Genomic DNA, 24,336 nt, shown 5'->3' on the forward strand with positions numbered 1-24,336 from the left:
TACTGCAGATGGTCTATTGTGATTGTGTATGTCAGGGGTTCTCAACGTTTTTGGCTACAGGGGACCCCCGGAAATGCTTTGGCCATGTCTCATGACCCCAGCCCCCCCGACCCACCCACAATACAAACTGACTGCAAAAATAACCTTAATAATAGAGAAAATATATATATACTGAAACCAGATATAATCATTAAGGAAAGTTTATGCGTGCATGTACTATGTAAACTCATTTCCATTTTCCAGCCATTCAGTTTTTATTTAATTTATATATATATATAATTTGGGGACCACCCAAAATAATTTGGCGACGTCCCCCCGAGGGGTCGCGACCCACGGGTTGGGAACCCCTGCTGTATGTTGCCAGCAATAATATGAATAAAAAGAAAATAACCAAGCGCTGTATGCGAGGGACTGTATAGACACCTGGTTGTTTCTCTTAAATAAGTAGTGGCGCAGTTATAGATATACCACTGGGCACTCCACGTTTTAAGCCGGGTCTTTGTTATGTTGAGCCCCAGTCATATCAAGAGGCTCTCTGGGCTTATGGTAGAGTTAGAGCCATGGTTTGCCATCCATTGTTTTGTGGATGTCAAAAAATATGCCTGCGCGTTTGCATCCTTCATCCATATGATATGAAGAAATTGAGAGTTAGTGTGATTTCCCTGTCTCTCTGCTTTGTGCACTCCTGGGAGTGTTCACTAGGAACTGAGGAAACTGGGCATCATTAAAACGAGATGGGACCGACACAGTAGGCTGGTGAGAAAGCTCTGTTGACCTAAAGTGATTCCTCTGAAATCCTCCCTCTACCCCCAAAAGCAGCCACACCTTAACAATGGTGGACAGTAAGTAAATAACACGGTGACAGTACAGCCTACTGTACTTAAAGGATGACTTCCGAGGTCCTCACTGATGCCATTTTTGTCTATTCACCCTGTGTCTCAGAGGCTGTAGACAGTTCAGAAACCCGGGGAATCCTAGCTAATGGAAACTGCAGGGAGTGCAGGCTTTCCATTCCTGGGAAGTATGTTAAATAAATAATGCTATGCTATAATGGAAGCCATTGGTCTCGCGTTAATAAGAATACAAACTCACAATAGATGCAGCTGCAGACTGTCCGTGAGTCCAGTCTGAAGTATAGGCCTTATCCCAGAGGAGCCAGGAGATGTGGATTGGACTAGAAGATTAGCCTGGCTTTTAGGGAGGAGCCACTGTGTCGCATCCTCCAGAAGGTCAACTGAAGGCGACCCCTGTGGTATCCTGGCTTTGTAAGCACAATTTCAAAATAGCAGTATAATAAGTCCACGCGTGGGAGTTACTTTGCGAGGCTTGATTGTCGATGATGATTGTACTATTTACTGTACTGCTACCCCAGCGCATGGGGGTCGGTTTTACACTCAGCTCTCTCTTTCTCTCTCCCTCTCTCTCTCACACACTCACACACACACACACACACACACACACACACACACACACACACACACACACACACACACACACACACACACACATATTTGCAGTCAAAGGATTACAGTGGAAATAACTAAGCTCCTAAGCTTTCTGTGTTTTCTCCTTCTGACCTATGCTTTTGAGAATTCTTTGTAGGTAGATCATCGCTGTCAGGCAATATCTGCATATTCTAACTTTGACTTTGACCTCTTTAACAAAACACATGTAAAATGACATACATTAAGGAAAATAAAGTCTGCACACTGGATGTGATATTTCCAGCCTAGGCTAGGCTTGAAACGTCACGTCCAATTATGTAAAAGGAACCAAAAATATGTTGTTTTTAAGATTTGGAGAATAATCCAGGATGACTTTATTTTTCTTTATTTAAATAATTTTTATCCCACGATTTTTGCAACCCATTTTTTCACCCAGTGTCAATCATCCAAAGTTATCCTGGGCGCTACACTTCCTCTGCCAACCCGGGGGGACAGCGGACTGACCTCATGCTTCCTTCTATGCATGAGGAGTCAAAGCTTCTTCTTTTCACCTGACGGGGGAGTTTCCCCGGCCAGACGTAGCGCGTGGAAGGAACACGTTATTTCGACGAGTTCCTTTCCCCTCCATCAGGCGCCCGGGCTGGCCAGGGGAGGTAGTTTAGAGACCAGGATTACTGCATGTTTTTTGTGAGGGCTAGGGGACACGGGGAGAAACTACACACAGAAAGGCCCTTTCGCCGTCCCCGCCTCGGGTATGGGCACTGATGACGCGGAGGAGAGAACACGCCCACAGCGTCCCCAGCGGGAATCGAACCCAGGACCTTCTAGCTGTGAGGCGACAGCACTACCGACTGTGCCACGGGCGTGCCCCCACAGCCCACTTTATTTTTCTTTGTGGATTCTGACCTCAGCCTATAGCACCTGTTTCTTAGTGAGTGGATGTGCATGCTTTATTGTTCTTTTCTTTTAAAATTACATACAGTCATACCATTATAAAAAAAGGATAGATGCAAAATAGGTCAGCGGCTTATTTCCACACAGTATGTGCATGACATGACGCTGTCGTGTTGCATGATGGGATGTGTAGGCGGTGGCCTGTGTGTGTAATTGCACGTAGTGATGCACGATTAATCGGTAGCATAATCGGAATTGGCCATATCGGCTATAAAGAATTATCTGTATCGGAACGGTCTCAAAATAATACAGATTATTTAATCGGTTTTCACCAGCAAAAGAATAAATAAAATCTACATTTAATTTGTGTACTCATGTCATTCATGTATGCAGACAGACATACATGACACTTGGAAAAGAGTATATATGCTATTTATTGATTGATTGAATACTTTATGAATAGGCTTTGGGCCAAGCCCCTAGGGCCTAGGCTTGTTTCCATTGTGGTCCTCTGTATAATATCGGAATCGGTCAGAATCGGTATCGGCAGATATGACCCTGCAAATAATCGGATACCGGTCATGATGTCATAATCGTGCACCCCTACGTAAGTCCAGTAGTCCACACACCCAAAGGTGCCAAAAGTATCCTTGTGCATGTCAGTCCAGGCATCCATAGGTGCCCTGCTGGCCTATACTACTGATCATCATCATACTACAGTGTCACACAAAAGCATCAAAAGTAGCACATCCACAAGCTCGAGCTTATTGATCTGCTACTTTTGAATTTGAATCCTGAAAAGTAACAGGTTTTGGACATACAGCATGATATGATAAAGATATGTATCTAGGCCTATGTCAATTTAAAAAAAATCAATGCTGGCTGTGCAACGAATTGCTTCTCAGGGATAATAAAGGGTTTGTAAGCCCTTTGAGAGAGCCCTGTAGTTGAGTTGGTAAAGTGGTGCTTCATGCAGTGCAGAGTGAGTCGGCTGCCAAAGGTCATGGTCGCATCATCGCTGAAGCACCACTCTGCCAATGGATTCCAAGTCCCTGCAAGCATCCCAGCCAGCACTTGACTTAACCAACCACTCATGGCTACATTTCCTTTTGGTGATCAAACTCCTTTAGCCCAGAGGCGTGGTTAGTAGTTGGTTACTGGTAGTAAGGGCCCGGGGTTCCTAAAATGTTCCATGCCATTAAGGAACTCCAAATAGTAGCCATATAGTACTCTGTAGATTGATTTATTTATTTATTAGTAGCCTATTGTTTTTTTCTTTTCTTTTTTGAATTGCCCCCCTGGCGCCCCCTGGCGGTCTCCACTTTGAAAACCACTGGTTGTCAGAGGGAAGTTGGAACTCAAGGAAGACAATATTATGTTTGTTTAGTTCTCTGTGCGGCTAACTACAACATTAGCTATAACTCTTGTTCAATTAAGCTAGTTTTTGTGAAAACCACACGGATAGACAGCCAACTGTCTATAGCCAATTACCTGTCTAAAGTAACAACCGTCCCTCTGGACTATAGGATCATCAACGGGGTAGGCAGGTCCCGTTGACGTTGCCATGGCAACATGTACACACACTCATGGTGGTGGTGTGTGTATGAGAACAAGCCACACTATCGAGCCAAAACAAAAGCAGGTCTATAGGAAAATAATCAAACATTTGCCAGTGGACTGGACACATGCAGTTACAAAATTAGACGTTTGATGAATCATTGCACGTTATTGCACGCTTTAAGTTAAATAAAGTTTAGTTAACCAGCGGGACTTACTTTGTGGAGGTAAGAATGTCCGAGCAAAAAGAAAGGGAAGAAGAACCAGCGGCGGAAAGAGAGCAGCCAGTTGATGGAGCAGTAAACACAGAGGTAGATTCTGATGGTACTGATCCAGTTCACAAGCAAGAGGAGGACCATGAGTGTGGAGTGAACGGACAGGTGATTCATATATGTAAACGACATGACTTCAGCCTGTGACTGCAACTTGTTCCTGTTCGCAGATGACTCAGCACTGCTGGTCTCGGACAGGGACAAACTGCAGGTTGAAAATGCCCTCAGCTCTGAACTCGGTAGAATCTGCACCTGGCTCGCTGATAACAAACTATCTTTACACCTGGGAAAAACTGAATCCATTCTCTTTGGCTCTATTAGTAATCTCAGCAAGGCAAATGGCTTCTTGGTTAGAGTGGGTGACAATGTTATCACACGTAAAGATGAAATTACCTACCTAGGTTCCATCCTGGAGGCTAATCTTTCCGGTGATAAAATGGCCACCAACTTAATCAAAAAAGTCAACCATAGAACAAGATTCCTCTACAGGATCTCCTCACTGGTCAACAAAAACACCTTGAAGACCTTAACAGGAGCCCTTGTACAGGGTTTCTTTGACTATGCATGCACCTCCTGGTACCACAGCACCTCAAAGGCCCTTAAAACCAGGCTCCAGACTTCCCAAAACAAACTGGTCAGGCTCCTACTTGATCTAGCCCCCCGAACCCACCTCACCCCTGCCCACTTCGACAGGCTGGAATGGCTTAGGGTCGACGACAGAGTACAGCAACTTGCAATGGGTCTGGTCCACAAGATTCGATACACCACCAAGATACCCATGTACCTGTCTAGATACTTCCTTAATGTTAACGAAGTCCACACCCACAACACCAGAGGGAGTGCAACGAACCATGTACAACCCAGATTCGGCACAAACAAGGGACTCAATTCTTTTCGCTCCTATGCCACCAAAATGTGGAACGCCCTACCAACTGTCATTAAGACATGCGAATCCCTTGACTCCTTCAAAACCGCTCTCAAAGGGCACCTACGGATGGCTGCAATTCGAAACTGGCCCCCGTAAAATCTGAATCCCCCCCCCGCCCCCCCTTTTTTCCCCTCACTGTATATATTTCTTTTCCCTTTTTACCTCCTTTTTGATGAATTCTTTTTTGATGAATTCCTGTTCTGTCTATAGAAGTGTCTATTTGTACGTCTCTAAATGTTTTGATGATTTGAACATGGTGGACCCTGTTGGAAACAAGTGTAATGCTTAATTGGGTCGTCCACTCACAGTTAACAGCCTTTGTATTGAGTTTGTGCTTGAAATGTACTGTAATTCTGCAAACTGTTAATAAATTCTTCAATCAATCAATCAAAACAACACCATGCACAGCAGGACTGCAAACCTTTTCATGTCAAGGACCCCTAATGTCACGTGTATTTGGCCGCAGGCCGCCATCTGAATTTTGTTTGCGCCAGGGACCTCCATAAAGCAAATATTTGAGTTGAAAATGTTCACTTTAATAATAAAAATCACACCCGTGTGAAGTGAGGGGCGCTAATATATATGTTGATTTAGGTGATGTAATGGTGATGTAAGACAAACGGTGCAAACACAAACATTAAACGCCATTAACACTAATATGACTAAATGGCACATTATTACGTACATTTTCCCTTCGTTGTCAATGGCGTTTTGAACTAAACATTGAACTAAAGACAAACATTAACCCTATGTATAGGAGGGGCTAGCGCGGTGCGCCCCTCAAAAATAATAATATAGGCCTATGCTGTATGCTATCCTAGTACAGTGGTTCTCAAACTTTTCAGGCTGCTGCTATACCCCTGAAATTGCTCAAAATAATCATATTTGAACTGCCCCCCCCCCCACACACACACACTGGCACTTTATTTACAATTTAATTGGACATTAACTTGATATGAACATCTGCTAATTCACTATTTGCCTAAATGGTAAACTGCGTTGTAGACCATCTTCCCACGTTCAGGTCAAGGCTGGGAAGAGGCCGTTTCCCAGACCAACATTCATCCCCAGGACAGTGAAGGAGGACATTCACCTAAGAAAACATCATCAGCATATGTTGGAAACTCTACAGCAACCGGTGAGAATTCCCTTCCTGGCCATGTATGTAATGTAACTGCTGTAATTCATACACTGTAGACCATTATACACATGCCTCCCTCCCCTCTGGTCATTTGTGTAGCCTACAGTAGATATGGTGGGGATATGCACTGCTTCTGTTCAGACTGAATTTAACCTCAGGCCGATTCTACAAATGTACACGCTCACGCTCATTACTAATTCTGTAACGGCACGAGGAAGCCACGTATGGCAGTTCGTCGGAGTCCACTCTGTTCCCAACGTTTTCATGTCAAGACCCCAAAATTATATGCATTTGGCTGCCGACACCCATCTCAAAATATTTTTGTTCCAGTGATGCCCAGAAGCAAAGATTGAGTTAAAAATCTTCGCTTCAATTAAAATTTAAATCTAGAAAGCAAATATCTATTTTTGAATAGCCAAAGAAATCCAAAATGACTGCACGGGTAGATGCTTGCCTGGTTTTAATGGGTTGCATTTACTGTCTGATATCTTTGATATTTATGTCTGTATATTATATTTGATATTTATAATATCACAATTTCACAATTTATTAAAAATGTATGTTAACCACATTAACCCTGTTGTCGGGCAAATTAACAAAATGTCAGCATTATTTGATTTCAAATATAGTAAAAAAAATAAAAACTCTACAAGCGTACAATGAATTGTGATGTGACACACTATTTTCTCTCTTTCTTTCTCTCTCTCTCTCCCATACAAGTGGGATAATGGCTCCATTGTGTAATCCTCTCTCTGACTGCAGTGAAGATCATCCTGGTGCCGGAGGGCCAGGTGATGACCATGGCCTTTGTGTAATGTGTATGTCCTCTCTCTGACTGCAGTGAAGATCATCCTGGTGCCGGAGGGCCAGGTGATGACCATGGCCTTTGCCATCGGTCTCAGCATTGAAGAACTGAAGAGCCACTTTGCTGAGGAGCTCAAGGTCCCTGCAGAAGTCCTGCATGTTTCTTGGAACAGTAAGCTGTCAAATGCACTGATAATACCGTCAATAATGCCATCACTTTCACACAAAATGAATGAAGGTAAACTACTGTAATTGCATCAGAATTCTAAATGGGATTACAATAGTTTATAATTCCATTGCATAGGATTTAATTTTACCATTCAATAGTCCACATAATAGGCCACATAATACATAGGATAAAAAAAAACTGTGTGTGTGTGTGTGTGTGTGTGTGTGTGTGTGTGTGTGTGTGTGTGTGTGTGTGTGTGGGTGCGTGTACGCGTGTGCGTGCGTGCGTGTGTGTGCGTGCGTGCGTGTACGCGCGCGCCTGCTAATCTCGCAAACCACTTTCATTTTATGAGGGAAGTCAAAGGGTTCGGGATGAAACATTATTTTTAGTCGCAGGTTGACAATAGAACCTCTAAATTAAATTGATGTGTTTGGTTTCCGACGCCCAGGGGTCTCCAATAAAACATGATTGGAGATTTTAAACATTTTCAAGATTCAACAGATTGAACAAGCTGAATGTGAAGCTTTTAGATTAACCATAAAAGTATAAAATAGGGTTACACCGCTCACATGGTAGGTACACACCGCACTTTTATTCTACCTATTTTTTTTATTTAATTTTTTTCAGAAATCCACAAAAGGCAGCAAGCTACTCCATTCCAAATTAATTGGCAGAAATTAATTGGTGTGACTGTGCCCTTAAAGTGGTTAAACAGATTTTTATGCTATTGACAAATGTTCCTGGAACCATCCCAAGGACCCCTGGGGGTTGCCAGACCCCACCTTGTGAACCACTGTCATAAACGACTGACGTCACTCATACATGATGATGTCATAGGTTGGTCACATGAAGTCAGAGATCCATACGATTATCATTCTTGTTTCTCTAAGGTAACGTGGTGGAGGATCACATGACCCTAATGGACCTAGGGGTTCAACCCAACGGGACCACCCAGCTGGAGCTGAGATCCACGGACCCCCTTAACCACCCTGTCCGGCCCGCCAAGCCCCAGCAGGACTACAACATGCCTGATGTAATCACTGTCAGGGTGCAACAAGGTATGATGTCATCACTGTCAGAGTGCAACAAGGTATGATGTCATCACTGTCAGGGTGAAACATGGTATGATGTCATCACTGTCAGAGTGCAACAAGGTATGATGTCATCACTGTCAATTTGGACCCCTGTTGCTCCCTGGACCGACTTTGAGATACAGTATATCTGGGCATGATGTTGTGGAAGATGGTGTCTATTCTTGCCTGCAGTAAATCCATACCATTTATATAGCATAACAAATGTGCCATTTGGTATGTTATCCCAAAGTTATTTACAGGTACCATTGTGCATATATTTAGCATTGGGGGGGATAGAATCTCCTAAACCCTAGTATCAGAGCTATGCTCTTAAAACATGAAGTCACCAGCTTGGCAGCATATCAGCAACTGCAGTATATATACAGCACTACATGCATGCACCGCTGTTCAAAGATTCAAGAGATTTTGAGCATCACCAACTCGGCTTATGACTATAGCGCATGGCTTGGATAGCTTAACATACAGTGACATGCTTTCCTATTGTCACGTAATGCCCTCTAGTTTAAGAATGGCCCACTTTGGCCATACTGTAACTACCCAGCCCCCTGTGTTGTCTGCGTTCTGCGCAAACACAACAATATCTGGTCAGCAGCACTGACATTCCCAAGGGCGGTATACTGTCCCTAAATGGATGCCATGGATGTGTCATTCCTAGTGTACAGTATGTGGGTGTCCACATCAGAAATAGGTAGACAACTCATTGGCCAGTGTGGCCTCACGTCAACACCGCCCCCATATAGTATGTGGGGAAGCTTGGCACAACTGCACTGAAATAAATATGCCTGAGTTTAGAAGTAGACCTTAGACTAAAAGTTTTTATTCTGTTTCATAACCATTACTTTACCCACACTTTTAATTTAACAAAGTATCCTATACACATACTAAAATCTTTGGGAGTGACAAGGATGGATAGGAACGAGTACATGAGAGGGAGTCGGGACAGCAAGAGGCCAGACAGATGGTTTGGACATGTACAGAAGAGGCATAGTGAGTGAGTGTATTGGTAAAGGATGCTGAGGTTGTAAGTGGAACTGCCATTCAGGAGGCCTTATAGGAAGTACCAAATTGGAGATTTATGCATGCAGTATAAGAAGAGGGCATGAAACTGGTGTGAGAGAAGAGGAGGCAGAGGATAGGGTCAGATGGAGGCAGATGATTCACTGTGGCGACCCTTAAAGGGAAATTAAAGAAGAAGATTGTGACATTACACAGTATACACCTGTTGTGCATGGATCTAATCAATGCATCACAGGATAAATCAGTCATCCACACTCAGGTAAAGGACCTCTGTCATGAGATTTGGTTGTGACATCTTGCCTCTCTCTACAACAGGGGGTCTTCAATGTTTTTCAGGCCAAGGACCCCCTAGCCGAGAGAGGTGAAACGGGGAGTCACATTTTGTATAAAATTGTATTGCAGATTAAACATACATTTGAAGTTAGTATTTTTTCTTTTTGCCTTCTGCTCTGCATGACATGTTATTGCAATTCTCTCTCTCTCACTCACTCACTCACGCACGCACGCACGCACGCACGCACGCACGCACGCACGCACGCACGCACGCACGCACGCACGCACGCACGCACGCACGCACACACACAGATGCGGAGCTGAGTGAGTTCCAGGAGGTGGTGGTGGAGATCGAGCGTGCCACCCAGCGGAAGGCCTTCCTGGGCGGCTACAGGAACACGGTGACGGGGGCCGAGTACCACCACGCCGCGGTGCAGACCCCCGCCAAGAGGAGGCCCGACAGGGGCGTGGCCATCTTCAGCCGCGACACACAGGTACGGTTTGGGTTAGTTTAGTTTAGTTCAGTGGTTCCCAAACTTTTTCATGTCAAGGACCTCCAAATTGGCCATAATTAGCCCACAGATATTTGAACAGATATGCCAAGGACCCCCATAAGAGAAGACTTTTACGGCTCTAGCAGTGAGTTTCAACCATTTTAATTTCAAGGACCCCCAGTTTGACCTGAATTACCCATTTCTATCTCTGGGACCCCAATGTATATTGTAGAAATCAAAGTTAATTTAACTTTGAGTGTTACCCATAAGGGTCCATTTGGTTCCAAAATATAATTTAGCTGGGGGTAGGTCTGCTATTTTTTTGTTTGTTTTCTTTTATGGGGTAGCTCAGTCGGTAGAGCTCTCGCCTTTGGACCACAAGTTCATGGGTTCGATCCTGGGCACCGCCCACTCAGCGAATGAGTAGCACGGCTTGGTGCAGCAAGTTGTGCGGGAAGGGAAGTACTGGGAGCTGATGGTAGGTGTGGCGCTCCACCTCAGCAATCCATCTCCCAGTCTCCCGGTCTAGCGCATTGTAACGGGGATAGACTCCCGCGTGTTAGTGGCTGATACCGACAATAAGCCTACCTACCTTTTATAGCAGGTGTTTTTCATCTCATTTGCCTTAATCCCCTATATTTTAAACTTATCCTTTGTCTGCATTCACCCAGTCTGAAGTGCTAGCCTGCTAAGTGTTTGTGACACATCAGGTGGGAGAGCAGCTTTTGCTTTGACACACACAGAACACGTTGCACTCCTTGGAATAGTATGGCGGTGGTGCTGAGCAGCACATAACAGATGTAGGTGGTCATGTATTATTACCCCAGAGGCTGACGGAGGACGGGTATATGAGACAGTGGCCTTCTGTCTGACAGCGTGTATGTTTCATACATGTTTCATGTGTGTTCCATGTGTGTTTACTTTCAACGTGTCAGTTACAAGTTAAAGTCCGCTAATCAAAATGTACTGTTTCACAACGCATCATGTATACAACTATACAATATATTAAAATCTTTTGAAAATAGAATATCTACAAGCTCACAACACGTCTCATCGTTGTGAGCTTGTAGATATTCTATTTTCAAATAGCCAAAGTTTAAATAGGGCTGAAGTGTTAATAATAATTCATCCCTAGCCCTCACCAACATTTATGCCCAAATCATACACTTGTGTCGTGCACCAAAAATTGCCTATTTTTGGCTTTAGGATCAGGGTTAAAAAAAAAAAAGGTGGATATCCTTACATGTATAGCAATTCAAACGTGCACACTTTACTTTACAAATTTACAATTTAGGCATTTAGCAGACACTTTTAATCTAGAGCGACTTTCAGCAAGCAAGAACAACACATGGTAATACATCAAATTCATATAAATAGTCATCAAGGATCATAGTCATTAAGCTAAGGACCTAACATCCGACTAACCACCGGTATCTCGGGTATCATTATTTTCCATAATGCTCATGCACACCTTGCTGCAGTAATGAGCTCTCATGTACTGTATGTATCTGGAGTGCATTTGTTGTGGTTTGATCATGTGCTGCATGATGATGATCAGTCAGACAGACAGAAGCGTGAGGAGGAGGCCACACATCACATCACACTGCAGCTACTTGTTAGCATGACAGTGGGCTGCAGGATCTGAGAAACAGGAGCTCTTTAAGCGGTTTCTACATCAAACGGGTGCAGGCTTCAACTATATATTTTCATTAACTACTGTACTTAAACCCTAGCCTCGTATCGGGAACCCAGGCATTTTGGTTATTTTTTGTTTTAAAAAGCCTCTGGGAAATCTCCAGGAAATCTGGTTTAGGAGTGGGAGTGAACCTTGTATTTTCCTAACCAATCACAGCGGTGCAGAGGGGCGTCACTCCAAAATTGGTGACATCACTGTTCTCCTGGGATGAGGGGAGGAGAGGTGGGCACATAGATATGTTGGTGAACCAATAGGGAGTGGGTGCTGGATTTCAGCGCAAGTTTGAAATCGCCCCTCTAGTCCTTAGAAAGGGCTTATTCCTCCAGCCAGGGGTCCCCCAAGGGTTCTACATGGCCCCACTCCCCCCCCCCCCCCCCCCTCTACACCTAATTTCTTGGCTGAAAATATCCCAATACATTGTAGACTGACAATTCCCCCCCCCCCCAAATGTTTGCCTATATGTTTGCCAAATTTGCAGCTATTATGAATTTGATACTGTATATGCCCAAAATGGGGATGCTAGGATTCGTGTGGTGAAAAAATATGGATTGGCAGAAGATGAAGATTTTTTTCCCGGGTGCACTTGTTTGTAGTTTTCATGAGAAGAGGGAGAGAGAGAAGAGAGTAGGTTAGCACTGGAAAGAGAAGCTCAAAGACCGACAAGCTCAAAATGCGTCATTTATTTGATGCTTTTGTGTGACTCTGTGTTTGTAGTATGATCAAGTGGGGGCGCTAATTTACGAAAAACACAAAAAATGAAATTAGAGGTTTCTGTCTGACTGCTACGTTTTGCTTTGTGTCCCTCTGATGGCGTGCGTGTGTGCCTGCCCTCCAGACAGTGGTGGTGAAGACCCAGGCCCAGCAGTGCTCCCACAGTGTGTCCACTCAGATGACCGGCATCGGCTGCTACGTCTCCTGCATGAAGGACAAGCTGCTGACCCCCACCGGCACCTATGTTACTGCAGCCCAGCTCCACAGCCACAGACTGGACGCTGTGAGTATTGTGTAATACAGGAGAGGATTTTAAGCTAAAAAAATATATACTTTTATTACTGGCGCTACATTTCAACCCTTTCAGAAATATATGCAAATATTATATATCCGTATATAAGTGGTCGCGACACAGCTGTCTTGTACGATGAATTATTGTGGCCGTTCAAAAAGAAATCCGAGTTACTCTTGATGCATCCGTGTGACACTGTAGTACGATCATTGATCAAGTAGGCCGTTCATTTATGAAAAATCACAAAAAGTTAAAATGTGTGGATAAGAGCAGGGACGTGCAGAGAGTGTTAGAGGGGCAGGTGCTGAAATCCCGTAAGAGGACACTTTTGGACAAAAATAGCAGATCTACAAGCTCACAACGCGTTGCGCTGCGACGCGTTGTGAGCTTGTAGATCAGCTATTTTTGGGGCGCAACCCAGCACTCTTTAGCTAGTGGAGATGCGGTGTAACAACATGGATTCTAAACAAATTTGTTCAACGCAAAATGCTGCGTTCAAGTTCAGGAGATTTCGGAAAAGCTATTCTCCCGAATGCTGCCTATGACGGAGTGGCATTTGCATTACTTTCACCATAGTAAATGCTGCATTCATGGTCTGGAGAGGGCAGTTGTTTTACAGACGGGTAAAAGGGCAGGGGCCCTTTTCTGTGTGCATGACCCTGGATAAGAGGATATGTGGTTATAACCTCACACCCAGTACTTAAACATGAACCCTGGCTCCAGGGCCGGATTAACACCTCTGAGGGCCCCTGGGCACTGAAGCTTGAAGGCCCCCCTTCACGCGCGCGCAACATTTTTGCTGTTTTGGAGCAGTTTTATGCCATTATATTGGCCTATTTCCGGTCGCCTACCCCCCCAGAGTGACAGCCAATCTAGCGCATTGTTGCTGCTTTACACACAATTGCACTTTTCAGCTGCCTTCTCACCAACAATAAAACACTAATATTTTTAGACACCATTTCTTTCATTCGGATTAGCATGCAGGGACATTTTCTGTGGAGCAAAAAATATATATATATATATATTTTTTTTGAGGGGCCCCTGGTGCCCAAGGGCCCCTGGGCACATGCCCAAAGTGCCCATATGGTATATCCGGCCCTGCCTGGCTCATCTTTCGTACATAATCTCTCATAACCGTTGAATCCTTCGTACATACTTCCCATCCCCCCGCAGGTGATCACACTGCAGACATACGTGCGGCGCTGGCTGGCCAGGTGTTGCGTGGAGGAGCTGAGGAGGGCCAGGGACCGCCGGCTGGCCTGGATACACATGGAGCAGCGGAGGAGGGAGGAGGAGATGGAGGAGAGGGTCAGAGCGGAGGACAGACGCACGAGGAACCCCAGGAGCAAGGAGGACTTCGCCCTGCTCTACAACGCCCTGGAGAGTAAGGAAGAGGGGAGGGTTGTTGCGAACGCAGTGAGCATTTACTATGAGATCCAGCAGATCATGTCTGTCTGTGTGTGTGTCTGTGTGTCACGCTGTAACACCACCCGCCCGCCACCAGAGGGCGCAGCTGTATCACACACACACACATGCACGCACATAAACGTTCTCGGGTCTCCACACTCCTGACACAAAACCTTTTCTGATAGGGGTCCACAGCCAGATATCATTCTGGGGGTCCATGGGACAAAAAAGTTTGAGAAGCACTGATTTAGAAGAAAAATTTGAATCGGCCTCAGGGTTACATTGTTGCGACCATAGGTCGAATTACTATGAAAACCTGCAGATCCGCCGATCCGTCAGTCAGTCACACCTCCATATATGGTTGTCACTGTCAGTTCATCACGCCTCGTGACATCACGCCTCGTCACACGTCACGGCACCATATATGGGCGTCTCCATTAGATCACGACACTGACCTGGATAGCCATACATGGAGAAGCCATATATGGAGCCGGCCAGCAACTCTACATCTGACCTCAAACCTCAAACCATTAGATATCCATATATGGAGCTGACCTGTTCTGACATTACATATGTTATTAGTGCAGCCGCGCCCGGCAGCCGGTGAAAACTAGAGTTATCAACAGGCCAGAGAATGAAGGCCCGGCCTACCTGGGCCCTCATCAAACCCTGTACACTCAAGACACTGCCACCGCTGCCACCCTTAGATCTCCTTATATGGAGCTCACCTGTTCTGACATTCCATATGTTGATCTGACCTCATCAAACCCTGTACACTCTAGACACTGCCACCGCTGCCACCCTTAGATCTCCTTATATGGAGCTCACCTGTTCTGACATTCCATATGTTGATCTGACCTCATCAAACCCTGTACACTCGAGACATGCTCCATATATGGCCAGTACAAAATTAATTCCATATGTTCTGTATGTTTATGTATATCTGTATATCTGACCCCCCCATGCCAAAGCGCCAGCGCTTGCCCAGCAGTCTGCCGTCAGCCCCTGCGGATGTGTGCATGCGCCCTCAGGGCATCTTACCGTGTGTGTGTGTGTGTGTGTGTGTGTGTGTGTGTGTGTGTGTGTGTGTGTGTGTGTGTGTGTGTGTGTGTGTGTGTGTGTGTGTGTGTGTGTGTGTGTGTGTGTGTGTGTGTGTGTGTGTGTGTGTGTGTGTGTGTGTGTGTGTGTGTGTGTGTGTGTGTGTGTGTGTGTGTGTGTGTGTGTGTGTGTGTGTGTGTGTGTGTGTGTGTGTGTGTGTGTGTGTGTGTCAGAGTGGAGGCAGGAGGAGCTCCAGCTCATCAACTCCTCGCTGTGTGGAGCAGAGAGGAAGGCAGCTCTGTGCTCTCTGTTGGAACAGGAGACGCAGCTCATCTCCTCCATCGGACGCCATCGCCTCCTCGCTCAGCAGAACAACTACGACAAGGCCGTACACGCCTTCCTGGACAAGGTGAGAGGGCTCTATGACAACGCCGTACACGCCTTCCTGGACAAGGTGAGAGGGCTCTATGACAAGGCCGTACACGCCTTCCTGGACAAGGTGAGAGGGCTCTATGACAAGGCCGTCCACGCCTTCCTGGACAAGGTGAGAGGGCTCTATGACAAGGCCGTACACGCCTTCCTGGACAAGGTGAGAGGGCTCTATGACAAGGCCGTACACGCCTTCCTGGACAAGGTGAGAGGGCTCTATGACAAGGCCGTACACGCCTTCCTGGACAAGATGAGAGGGCTCTATGACAAGTGGAGATGTACCCATACCATTGTTTTCCCTTCCCGGCCGATACCGATTCCGAGGCACTGGAGCAACTCAGACAGTTTAAGCCCGTTTTAATTCACAGTTTGTAAGTACCCTGTGAATTAAAACTGTCTTAAACTGTCTGAGTTGCTCCAGTGCCTGTCCATGGGGCGGCTGTGGCTCAGGAGGTAGAGCAGGTCGTCCAATGATCCCTGGGTCGGCGGTTCGAATCACGGCTTCTCCTGTCCGAAGTGTCCTTGGGCAAGACACTGAACCCTACATTGCCTCCAATGAGTCTGTCGGTGTGAGCTCGCCACCATTGGTGTGTGAATGTGGGAAGTGAGGACTGTTCGCCGCCTCACCTCCCCTCCCAATGTATGAATGAATGAACCATTGTAAAGCGCTTTGAGCACTTGGAAAAGCGCTATATAAATGCAATTCATTAAAAATGCAATTCATTGCCCTGCCTCTGAGATGCACCAAATTAGCGTACCACAGGCTTGAGGCGCGGTGGAACTCCCTTCTACCCATATCTTATGTGTTGGTCGATGCCGTGTACCGATCTGATTCCAGTGTGTAGTTTTAAATTAATCTAGGACAGGGGGGTTCCATCTGGGTTCCTTGAGGGGGTTCCAAATGGACACTTACGGGTCCATTTTGGTTCCATTTGTACACTCAGAGTTATGGGGGCCCTTGAAATTAAAAAGAGTATATCGTCTCTGTCGGGTGGAAACCACATATGTCCAAATATGTTACTTTTCAGGAATTCAAAAGTAGCAGATCTAAAAGCTCAAAACGTGTCGCTTCGCACCACATTTCGAGCTTGTGTATCTGCTACTTTTGATGCTTTTGTGTGACGCTGTAGTGCACGTACAGGACCTTAATTTACAAAAAATCACAACAAGTTTGAATATGGAGATAAGAGTTTCCTGCGCTGCCCGACAACGATGATATATATATATATATATATATACACAGTGTGCGGCCCCCAGGAGGTGGTGTGATTATATTTATATGTGGTTGTTGTGGGACAGTGTGCGGCCCCCAGGAGGTGGTGTGATTATATTTATATGTGGTTGTTGTGGGACAGTGTGCGGCCCCCAGGAGGTGGTGTGATTATATATATATTTATATGTGGTTGTTGTGGGACAGTGTGCGGCCCCCAGGAGGTGGTGTGTTTATATATATATTTATATGTGGTTGTCGTGGGACAGTGTGCGGCCCCCAGGAGGTGGTGTGATTATATATATATTTATATGTGGTTGTTGTGGGACAGTGTGCGGCCCCCAGGAGGTGGTGTGTTTATTTATAATGTGGTTGTTGTGGGACAGTGTGCGGCCCCCAGGAGGTGGTGTGATTATTATATGTGGTTGTTGTGGGACAGTGTGCGGCCCCCAGGAGGTGGTGTGTTTATATATATATTTATATGTGGTTGTTGTGGGACAGTGTACGGCCCCCAGGAGGTGGTGTGTTTTGTTTATATATATATATTTGTATGTGGTTGTTGTGGGACAGTGTACGGCCCCCAGGAGGTGGTGTGCTTATATATTTATATGTGGTTGTTGTGGGACAGTGTGCGGCCCCCAGGAGGTGGTGTGCTTATATATTTATATGTGGTTGTTGTGGGACAGTGTGCGGCCCCCAGGAGGTGGTGTGCGCTGGACGGTCAGATGACCCACATGGACACTCCCTCCACCCTGCGGGCCAAGGAGCTCAGAGACCTGTACACCAGCCTGGCCCTGACCTCCTGCAGCCAGGAGGAGCGACTGGACGCGCTGCTCACACTCAAACACACTGTCAAAGTAAGACCGCCTTTTTACGCTTCAATATGGCTTCAGTTTATTTTTACATTTTTGTCGCGTGTCAGGTGGAAACTTATTATGTAAATGTACAGGAAAATAGAAACGACAACAATAAGAAGTCTCTCGTTAATACTGTTCACACAAATCCTGGTACAGGGGTCACAAAATGATTTGTTTAACCTTTTAACAAAAACCATACTGGTCGACATACATACAGGAGCATGACTGTAAGCTGACACGGGACATGGTGGAGTTGATTGACAGGGAGGCGGACCTAATGATGAGAGGAGTGAAGAAGACCAATCTGGAAGGGCTGAGGAAGAGGATCTCCACACTCTTCCTCCAGTACATCAAGACACCCACCTTTAACCCTGAGGTGGCCAGGTGGCTCAAGGTACAGTATACAGTGGAAAAACCTTGCAAAGTGTTTTAATTGACCCTTTGTCAAGTCCTGTTGTGCTCTTCTTCGCACCCATTGGTTGCATTTTTTTGGGAGAAAATCCTTTCTCTCCATCCACTATCATTGAAATTTACCATGTTTTTCAGTTGATATTCTGTGTATTAAATTCTTATTTTCAACTTGGTCACAGTAAAAAAGGAACATCTCAGGTGCCGTACACTGAGTATAGTGACTGGGCATATTGTGTTTGTTTTTCCACCAAAAATTATGTTTTAGCAAATTCAACATAAACAACCATAAGGCGGAACAAGGCATTAAGAGCCTGCTGGTTAGTCAGTGAGGGACCAATCAGAAGGCTGACAATGGGTCAATTGTTTTGAAATAATTATAATTAAAACTTATAGGAAAATATAGGAAACAATGTAAAAACAAAATATAGGCATATATAATTTACTTGCAACCAATACAAATGGGTTTGCAAACCCATACATGGGTCCCGAGCCACTGTTTGGGAACCACTGGTGTACAGTATCACTGCCCACTGAGCAATAGTCGTCTATGTTTTTAAATGTTTATCATGGCATTTCAGCAACTTAAAAGATCTAACACTGTGACAACTGGAAACATTGCTATGGTGAGCTAGCTGTTACATGATACTGACAACATGTTTCAACATTTAATCCCATTAACGTTTGGATTTCACAGTTCATGTATAGATTATTTTCCCATGTAATTACACCCAGAATATTCTGTTAAATCATTTATAGAGGGATTTAATGTTAAGTGTTAGCGACATAACAGCTGATCACCTTCCCCAGTTTCCAACGTTAACTGATCTGTACTCCGATTTTCTTTTACTTAAGGATGACTTCATCCATTTTTCTTGGACCACCTGAAGACCTAATTATGCATTGGACCATTAGTAGTGTAGAATGTGTCTTTTTCTGCAGTTTTCCTATAATGCATTATAGACATGTGATGCATATCAAGTGTTGGCAAAAATCTAATCTAAGCCCATATCTCATTCCCCACCCAACACAGTGGTCCCCAGCTTGATTCTTAGTCAGGGTGGTGGTCCCTGGTTCACAATCCGTTGAAACCCCATGCATTATACTTATACATTCTAACTTTCCAGGATTAGAAAACCCTAACCCCCTTAGAACCGGCCTCATTGCCTCAGGTCTTGATTGGGTAAGACCAGTGTTGATTTCGTCGACTACCTTTTTCCACTGAAGAAAACTAAATGGAAACTAAATAAAAACTAAGCTATGATGACTAAAACTAAGACTAAATATACTGACAATTTCGTCAACAAATAAAAACCAGACTAAAATGTTAGGAAGAAGGGACTAGTGGACAAGAGATCCAGTATAAGTCATTTCACAATTAGTTGCATGCTGAAAATAGACTATCTACAACAGGGTTCCCCAATAGGCGGCCCGCGGGCCATTTGCGGCCCGCGGAGCGCCCCCTGGCGGCCCGCAGAAGAATTTGCCATTTATATCTGGGGGGGGTCCCAGATATAAATGGCATTAAATGGGGGTCAGTAGCCTATGCATGTCAAACTGGGCATCCTTTTCAAATGGGGTCCTGCCCTGAAAGACCTCGACCTCACGCGTGCGGACTCGGCCCCCAGCCTGGTACCCTAGTCAAAATATGGCCCTCGAGGAAAATTAATTGGGGAACCCTGATCTACAAGCTTGTGAGCTTGTAGATCGGCTATTTTCAGCAAGTGAAAAAGTCATTACGACGGCATCAAGGCCCGCCAAAATACATTTTGTTCGACTAAATCAACTGTAGATTTAGTCGACTAAAATCTTATGATATTTAGTCGACTAAAACTAGACTAACACTAAAACATTCCAGGTGACTAAAATGTGACTTAAAACTAAATTAACTATTCAATATTCAATCAAAATTTGCTGCCAAAAACAACACTGGGTAAGACTAATGAGTAACAGTACTAATATAAGTAACTGTTGTGTCAGGTGCCCCAGGAGGAACCGTCTGGCCACCTGAAGGAGAAGAAGAGGTACTACTGTCATGGCTGCCGGCGCTACCTGCCCTCCGGAGACTTCTCCCTGACGGCCACCGCCCGCCGCGTGGCCGCCGGCCAGTGTCGGCAGTGTGGCGAGCTGGACAACGAGGCCCGGCAGCGGCAGGACTTCTCCAAGTACCACGCCGTCCTGGAGAGGCTGCGCCACGACGAGGAGAGAGAGCTCAGTACGGACACCAGCATCACCTACCTGCTGCAGGTACAGTAGCTGGTGCGTGCGTGTGTGCGTGCGTGCGTGCGTGCGTGCGTGCGTGCACTGTATGTGTGTGTGTGTGTGTATGTACTGTATGTGTGTGTGTGTGTTTGTGTGTGTGTGAAAAGTATGTTGGAGATTGTTTTCAAATAATGAAAAGTTGTGATTTATTTTGTTTAAAACATAAAATACATAAAATATTTAAAATATATACCGGTAATACGAAGAAAATAAAACACATATATTTTTTAAATACCCCCAACCCATAATAAATTGGTCGGCGACCCTCAAATGGCTCCAGGCGGCCCACTGTTTGGTGGAAACAGTGCCGTAAACCCATTCAAGCCCTTAAGTTTCTCCTGTGACGTCCAGGAGAAGGACATGCACCACCTAGTGGACGTGGTGTGGGGGTGCCAGTCGGCGCTGTGTGCCTGCAGGGACCTCCATGAGCTGCTGATGGTGCGCTGGGAGCGCCGGCGCCACTGGAGCCCCTGGAACTGCATCCTGCTCACCAAGGACGAGGCCGCCGCCCACCGCCAGGTGGACCGTGTCAGCCAGGTACGTTATTATGTCATCCAGTGTTGATTTCCTCGTCGACTAAAACTAAGACAAAAAATGTTCGTCGACTACCTTTTTCCACTGACGAAAACTAAATGGAAACTAAATAAAAGCTAAGCTATGATGACTAAAACTATGACTAAATATATTGACAATTTTGTCAACAAATAAAAACTAGACTAAAATGTTAGGAAATATAAGTCCAGTATAAGTCATTTTCAATTAGTTGCATGTTGAAAATAGTGGCGCTGCGACGCGTTGTGGTCTTGTAGATCAGCTATTTTCAGCAACTGAAAAAAACAGTCATTACGACGGCATCAAGGCCCGCCAAAATACATTTTGTTCGACTAAATCAACTGTAGATTTAGTCGACTAAAACTAGACATTAATAGAAACATTCCAGGTGACTAAAATGTGACTAAAACTAAATTAAAACTATTCAAGAGACTATGACTAAAACTAAAATCAAAATTTGCTGCCAAAAACAACACCGATGTCATCAATATGTCCACAGGACAAATGGCATTTTTTTAAATTGTCTTTTTTACACACCATTATAATGTTCGTATTTTAATCATAAGACCCAATTTACTCAAGTCTACAGGTTGTCTTCAGAATATGTATGACACTTATTTACTACGACACTATGGCATATTAGGTGTCCAACTAGTGGTTCTCAATTATTAGTTAACACTGCAGCTTTTGTAAGCTTCTAAGAAGTGGTGTGGGGAGTGTATATTTGGACAGCAGAAATTGCCTGTCATAATTTCACCCCGCTCCCTATCTAAGTATTGGAGAGTTATAGTTAGATGTTAATTCACACTTTTGACACTGCAGCTTTTGTAAGCTTCTAAGAAGTGGTGTGGGGAGTGTATATTTTAAATTTTGATAGCAGAAACTGCCTGTCATAATTTCACCCCGCTCCCTAGTCCCTATCTAAGTATTGGACAGTATTAAGATGTCGATATTGATTTTGAATTCATCTTTATGGCCCAAATCACACCTTAGAAAGCATGAGTGTCTATTTCTATTCTAAGTGTTTTTTTGACTGGACCGTTTCAGCTGTGATCACTGACCGTGTATCTAGGGTGCACCCCTGAAATGCTTCCGTGTTCCCGGAAGTGCGTCAGTGTTGTCGGTCTCGTCTCTTAAAGGAGCCGTGCGGGCTAAAAACCGTCGGCAGTCTGAGCCATTTAGCGCCATCTAGTGGCGACAGGGAAGTTAAAGTGTAGTCTTATGTTGCTGCCTATACTGTATATGGGTTGAAGTGTATGTTGGTTCCCTGCAGGCCTATGGGTTGAAGTGTATGTTGGTTCCCTGCAGGCCTATGGGTTGAAGTGTATGTTGGTTCCCTGCAGGCCTATGGGTTGAAGTGTATATGTTGGTTCCCTGCAGGCCTATGGGTTGAAGTGTATGTTGGTTCCCTGCAGGCCTATGGGTTGAAGTGTATATGTTGGTTCCCTGCAGGCCTATGGGTTGAAGTGTGTATGTTGGTTCCCTGCAGGCCTATGGGTTGAAGTGTATGTTGGTTCCCTGCAGGCCTATGGGTTGAAGTGTATGTTGGTTCCCTGCAGGCCTATGGGTTGAAGTGTATGTTGGTTCCCTGCAGGCCTATGGGTTGAAGTGTATATGTTGGTTCCCTGCAGGCCTATGGGTTGAAGTGTATATGTTGGTTCCCTGCAGGCCTATGGGTTGAAGTGTATGTTGGTTCCCTGCAGGCCTATGGGTTGAAGTGTATATGTTCGTTCCCTGCAGGCCTATGGGTTGAAGTGTATGTTGGTTCCCTGCAGGCCTATGGGTTGATGTGTATGTTGGTTCCCTGCAGGCCTATGGGTTGGCGTTGGTGCAGAGCGTGGAGCACAAACACACCGTGGCCAAGAGATACTTTGCCCAGATTCCCGCCATGGCCCGCTACCTCCGCAATGTGGAATCGCAGCCCGTCGCCCGCGGCAACCAGCTGGTATCCAAGCCCATCACCACGGAGACGGAGTAGCCCCCCGCCACCAACACTGTGCCGTTCTCGACTCACAAAGCAGGACTGTGATTTTCAATAAGCTCTGGAACCAAATCATTTTCATTCCACTTTCTATCTCTGGCAATCTCCTCTCCTCCCTCTCCTCTTAACATAGATATGCTCTCAAAAGCATTGCCTTTATTTTCAAAATGATGAAAATAAAGCTGATAATTGCTTTGTGCTTTGACTTCATTTGATTGTAATGGCTTACTGCTGGAACGGGCAAATATTTTAGACCGATATTCTTGACATATTTTTTCATCAGTCTTTACCAATTAGTAAAATTGGTAAAGACACGCACGCACGCACGCACGCACGCACGCACGCACGCACGCACGCACGCACGCACGCACGCACGCACGCACGCACGCACGCACGCACGCACGCACGCACACACACACACACACACACACACACACACACACACACACACACACACACAAAATAATTGCACCACACCAATTACACCTTTAATATCTGCGGCATAGATTTGACATACATTTATTTCTAAGATGAGCATCACTTCAAAGGTCTAAGGAAGATTGCTTTGATCACAGCCCAAAACAATAATGCATAAATCATAGAGCTAATCACACATTAAGCCCTTTGAATGCTGATTTTAGGGTGGCTTATTCGAAGCATTTCAGTTCTTGTCATGGATGAAAAAGTTACAGTGGAACGGAATGGAATTTTGTAATTAAAAGAAAGGGCAAGTGGCTACTTTTTCATTTTGTGACAAAAGCTTGAATAGGGGGGAAAAATTAAGAAAACCGAGTTTCCCCAAAACTTTCAAATTGTTTTAGTCTCAGTTCTTGGGAACAATAAAAAGAGTATTTGCCATACTTGCACCCCTCCCCAAAAAAAGCAGAATGGAAGTCATGAAACGGTGACATCAGAGCATACTGACACCAGGGCTCCACCGGGCGCGTCAGCGTCGCGCCTCCGTCACCGTCAGGGAATGTTCCCTTTTTAATCAATGAAGGGTGGCTCCACTGCCCGCGTTGCGTGACATTAACGCGTGCATTAAAATTGAACCGGTGCGTTTTTTGACGCACGCGACAGAGACGCAACGCGTCCGGTGGAGCCCTGGCGTAAGCAAGGTAATTATACGATTGGAACAGTGCACTCATAGAGCTCAGATCCCCGCCAGGCCGGGTTGTGTACCCACTACCCAGGGCCCGCAAAATTTGGAAAGCAGTCATAGCCAATTGGAATGGAATCTCCAGCACTGCCGGACCGATCAGCGTGAAACTTTGCACACAGCCACACACACTCCCAGTAGGCCATGATGTAAGGAATCCCAGAATTCTTAAGATCAGCCTAATGGTCACGCTATAACGGGCTGCTTCACGTTTTGGCCGTTTTGGCCGAAAACACTTGGACTGTA

At 45.3% G+C, this 24,336-nt stretch overlaps 1 protein-coding gene across 1 annotated transcript; it reads left to right on the forward strand.

The window, feature by feature from the left end:
- Positions 1 to 3,995: 3,995 nt before the first annotated feature.
- Positions 3,996 to 23,038, forward strand: iqub (IQ motif and ubiquitin domain containing). Its single transcript, XM_079501354.1, has 13 exons — positions 3,996 to 4,276; positions 6,102 to 6,234; positions 7,079 to 7,213; positions 8,101 to 8,268; positions 9,907 to 10,088; positions 12,620 to 12,778; positions 13,961 to 14,171; positions 15,466 to 15,641; positions 17,558 to 17,728; positions 17,946 to 18,122; positions 20,117 to 20,383; positions 20,750 to 20,935; positions 22,761 to 23,038. Exons 1-13 carry the CDS (start codon positions 4,130 to 4,132, stop codon positions 22,926 to 22,928), a joined length of 2,280 nt encoding a protein of 759 aa, XP_079357480.1. The 5' UTR covers positions 3,996 to 4,129; the 3' UTR covers positions 22,929 to 23,038.
- Positions 23,039 to 24,336: the final 1,298 nt, after the last annotated feature.

The sequence above is a fragment of the Electrona antarctica genome (genome assembly GCF_951216825.1).
Source record: "Electrona antarctica genome assembly, chromosome: 5".
Classification (NCBI taxonomy): Eukaryota; Metazoa; Chordata; class Actinopteri; order Myctophiformes; family Myctophidae; genus Electrona; species Electrona antarctica.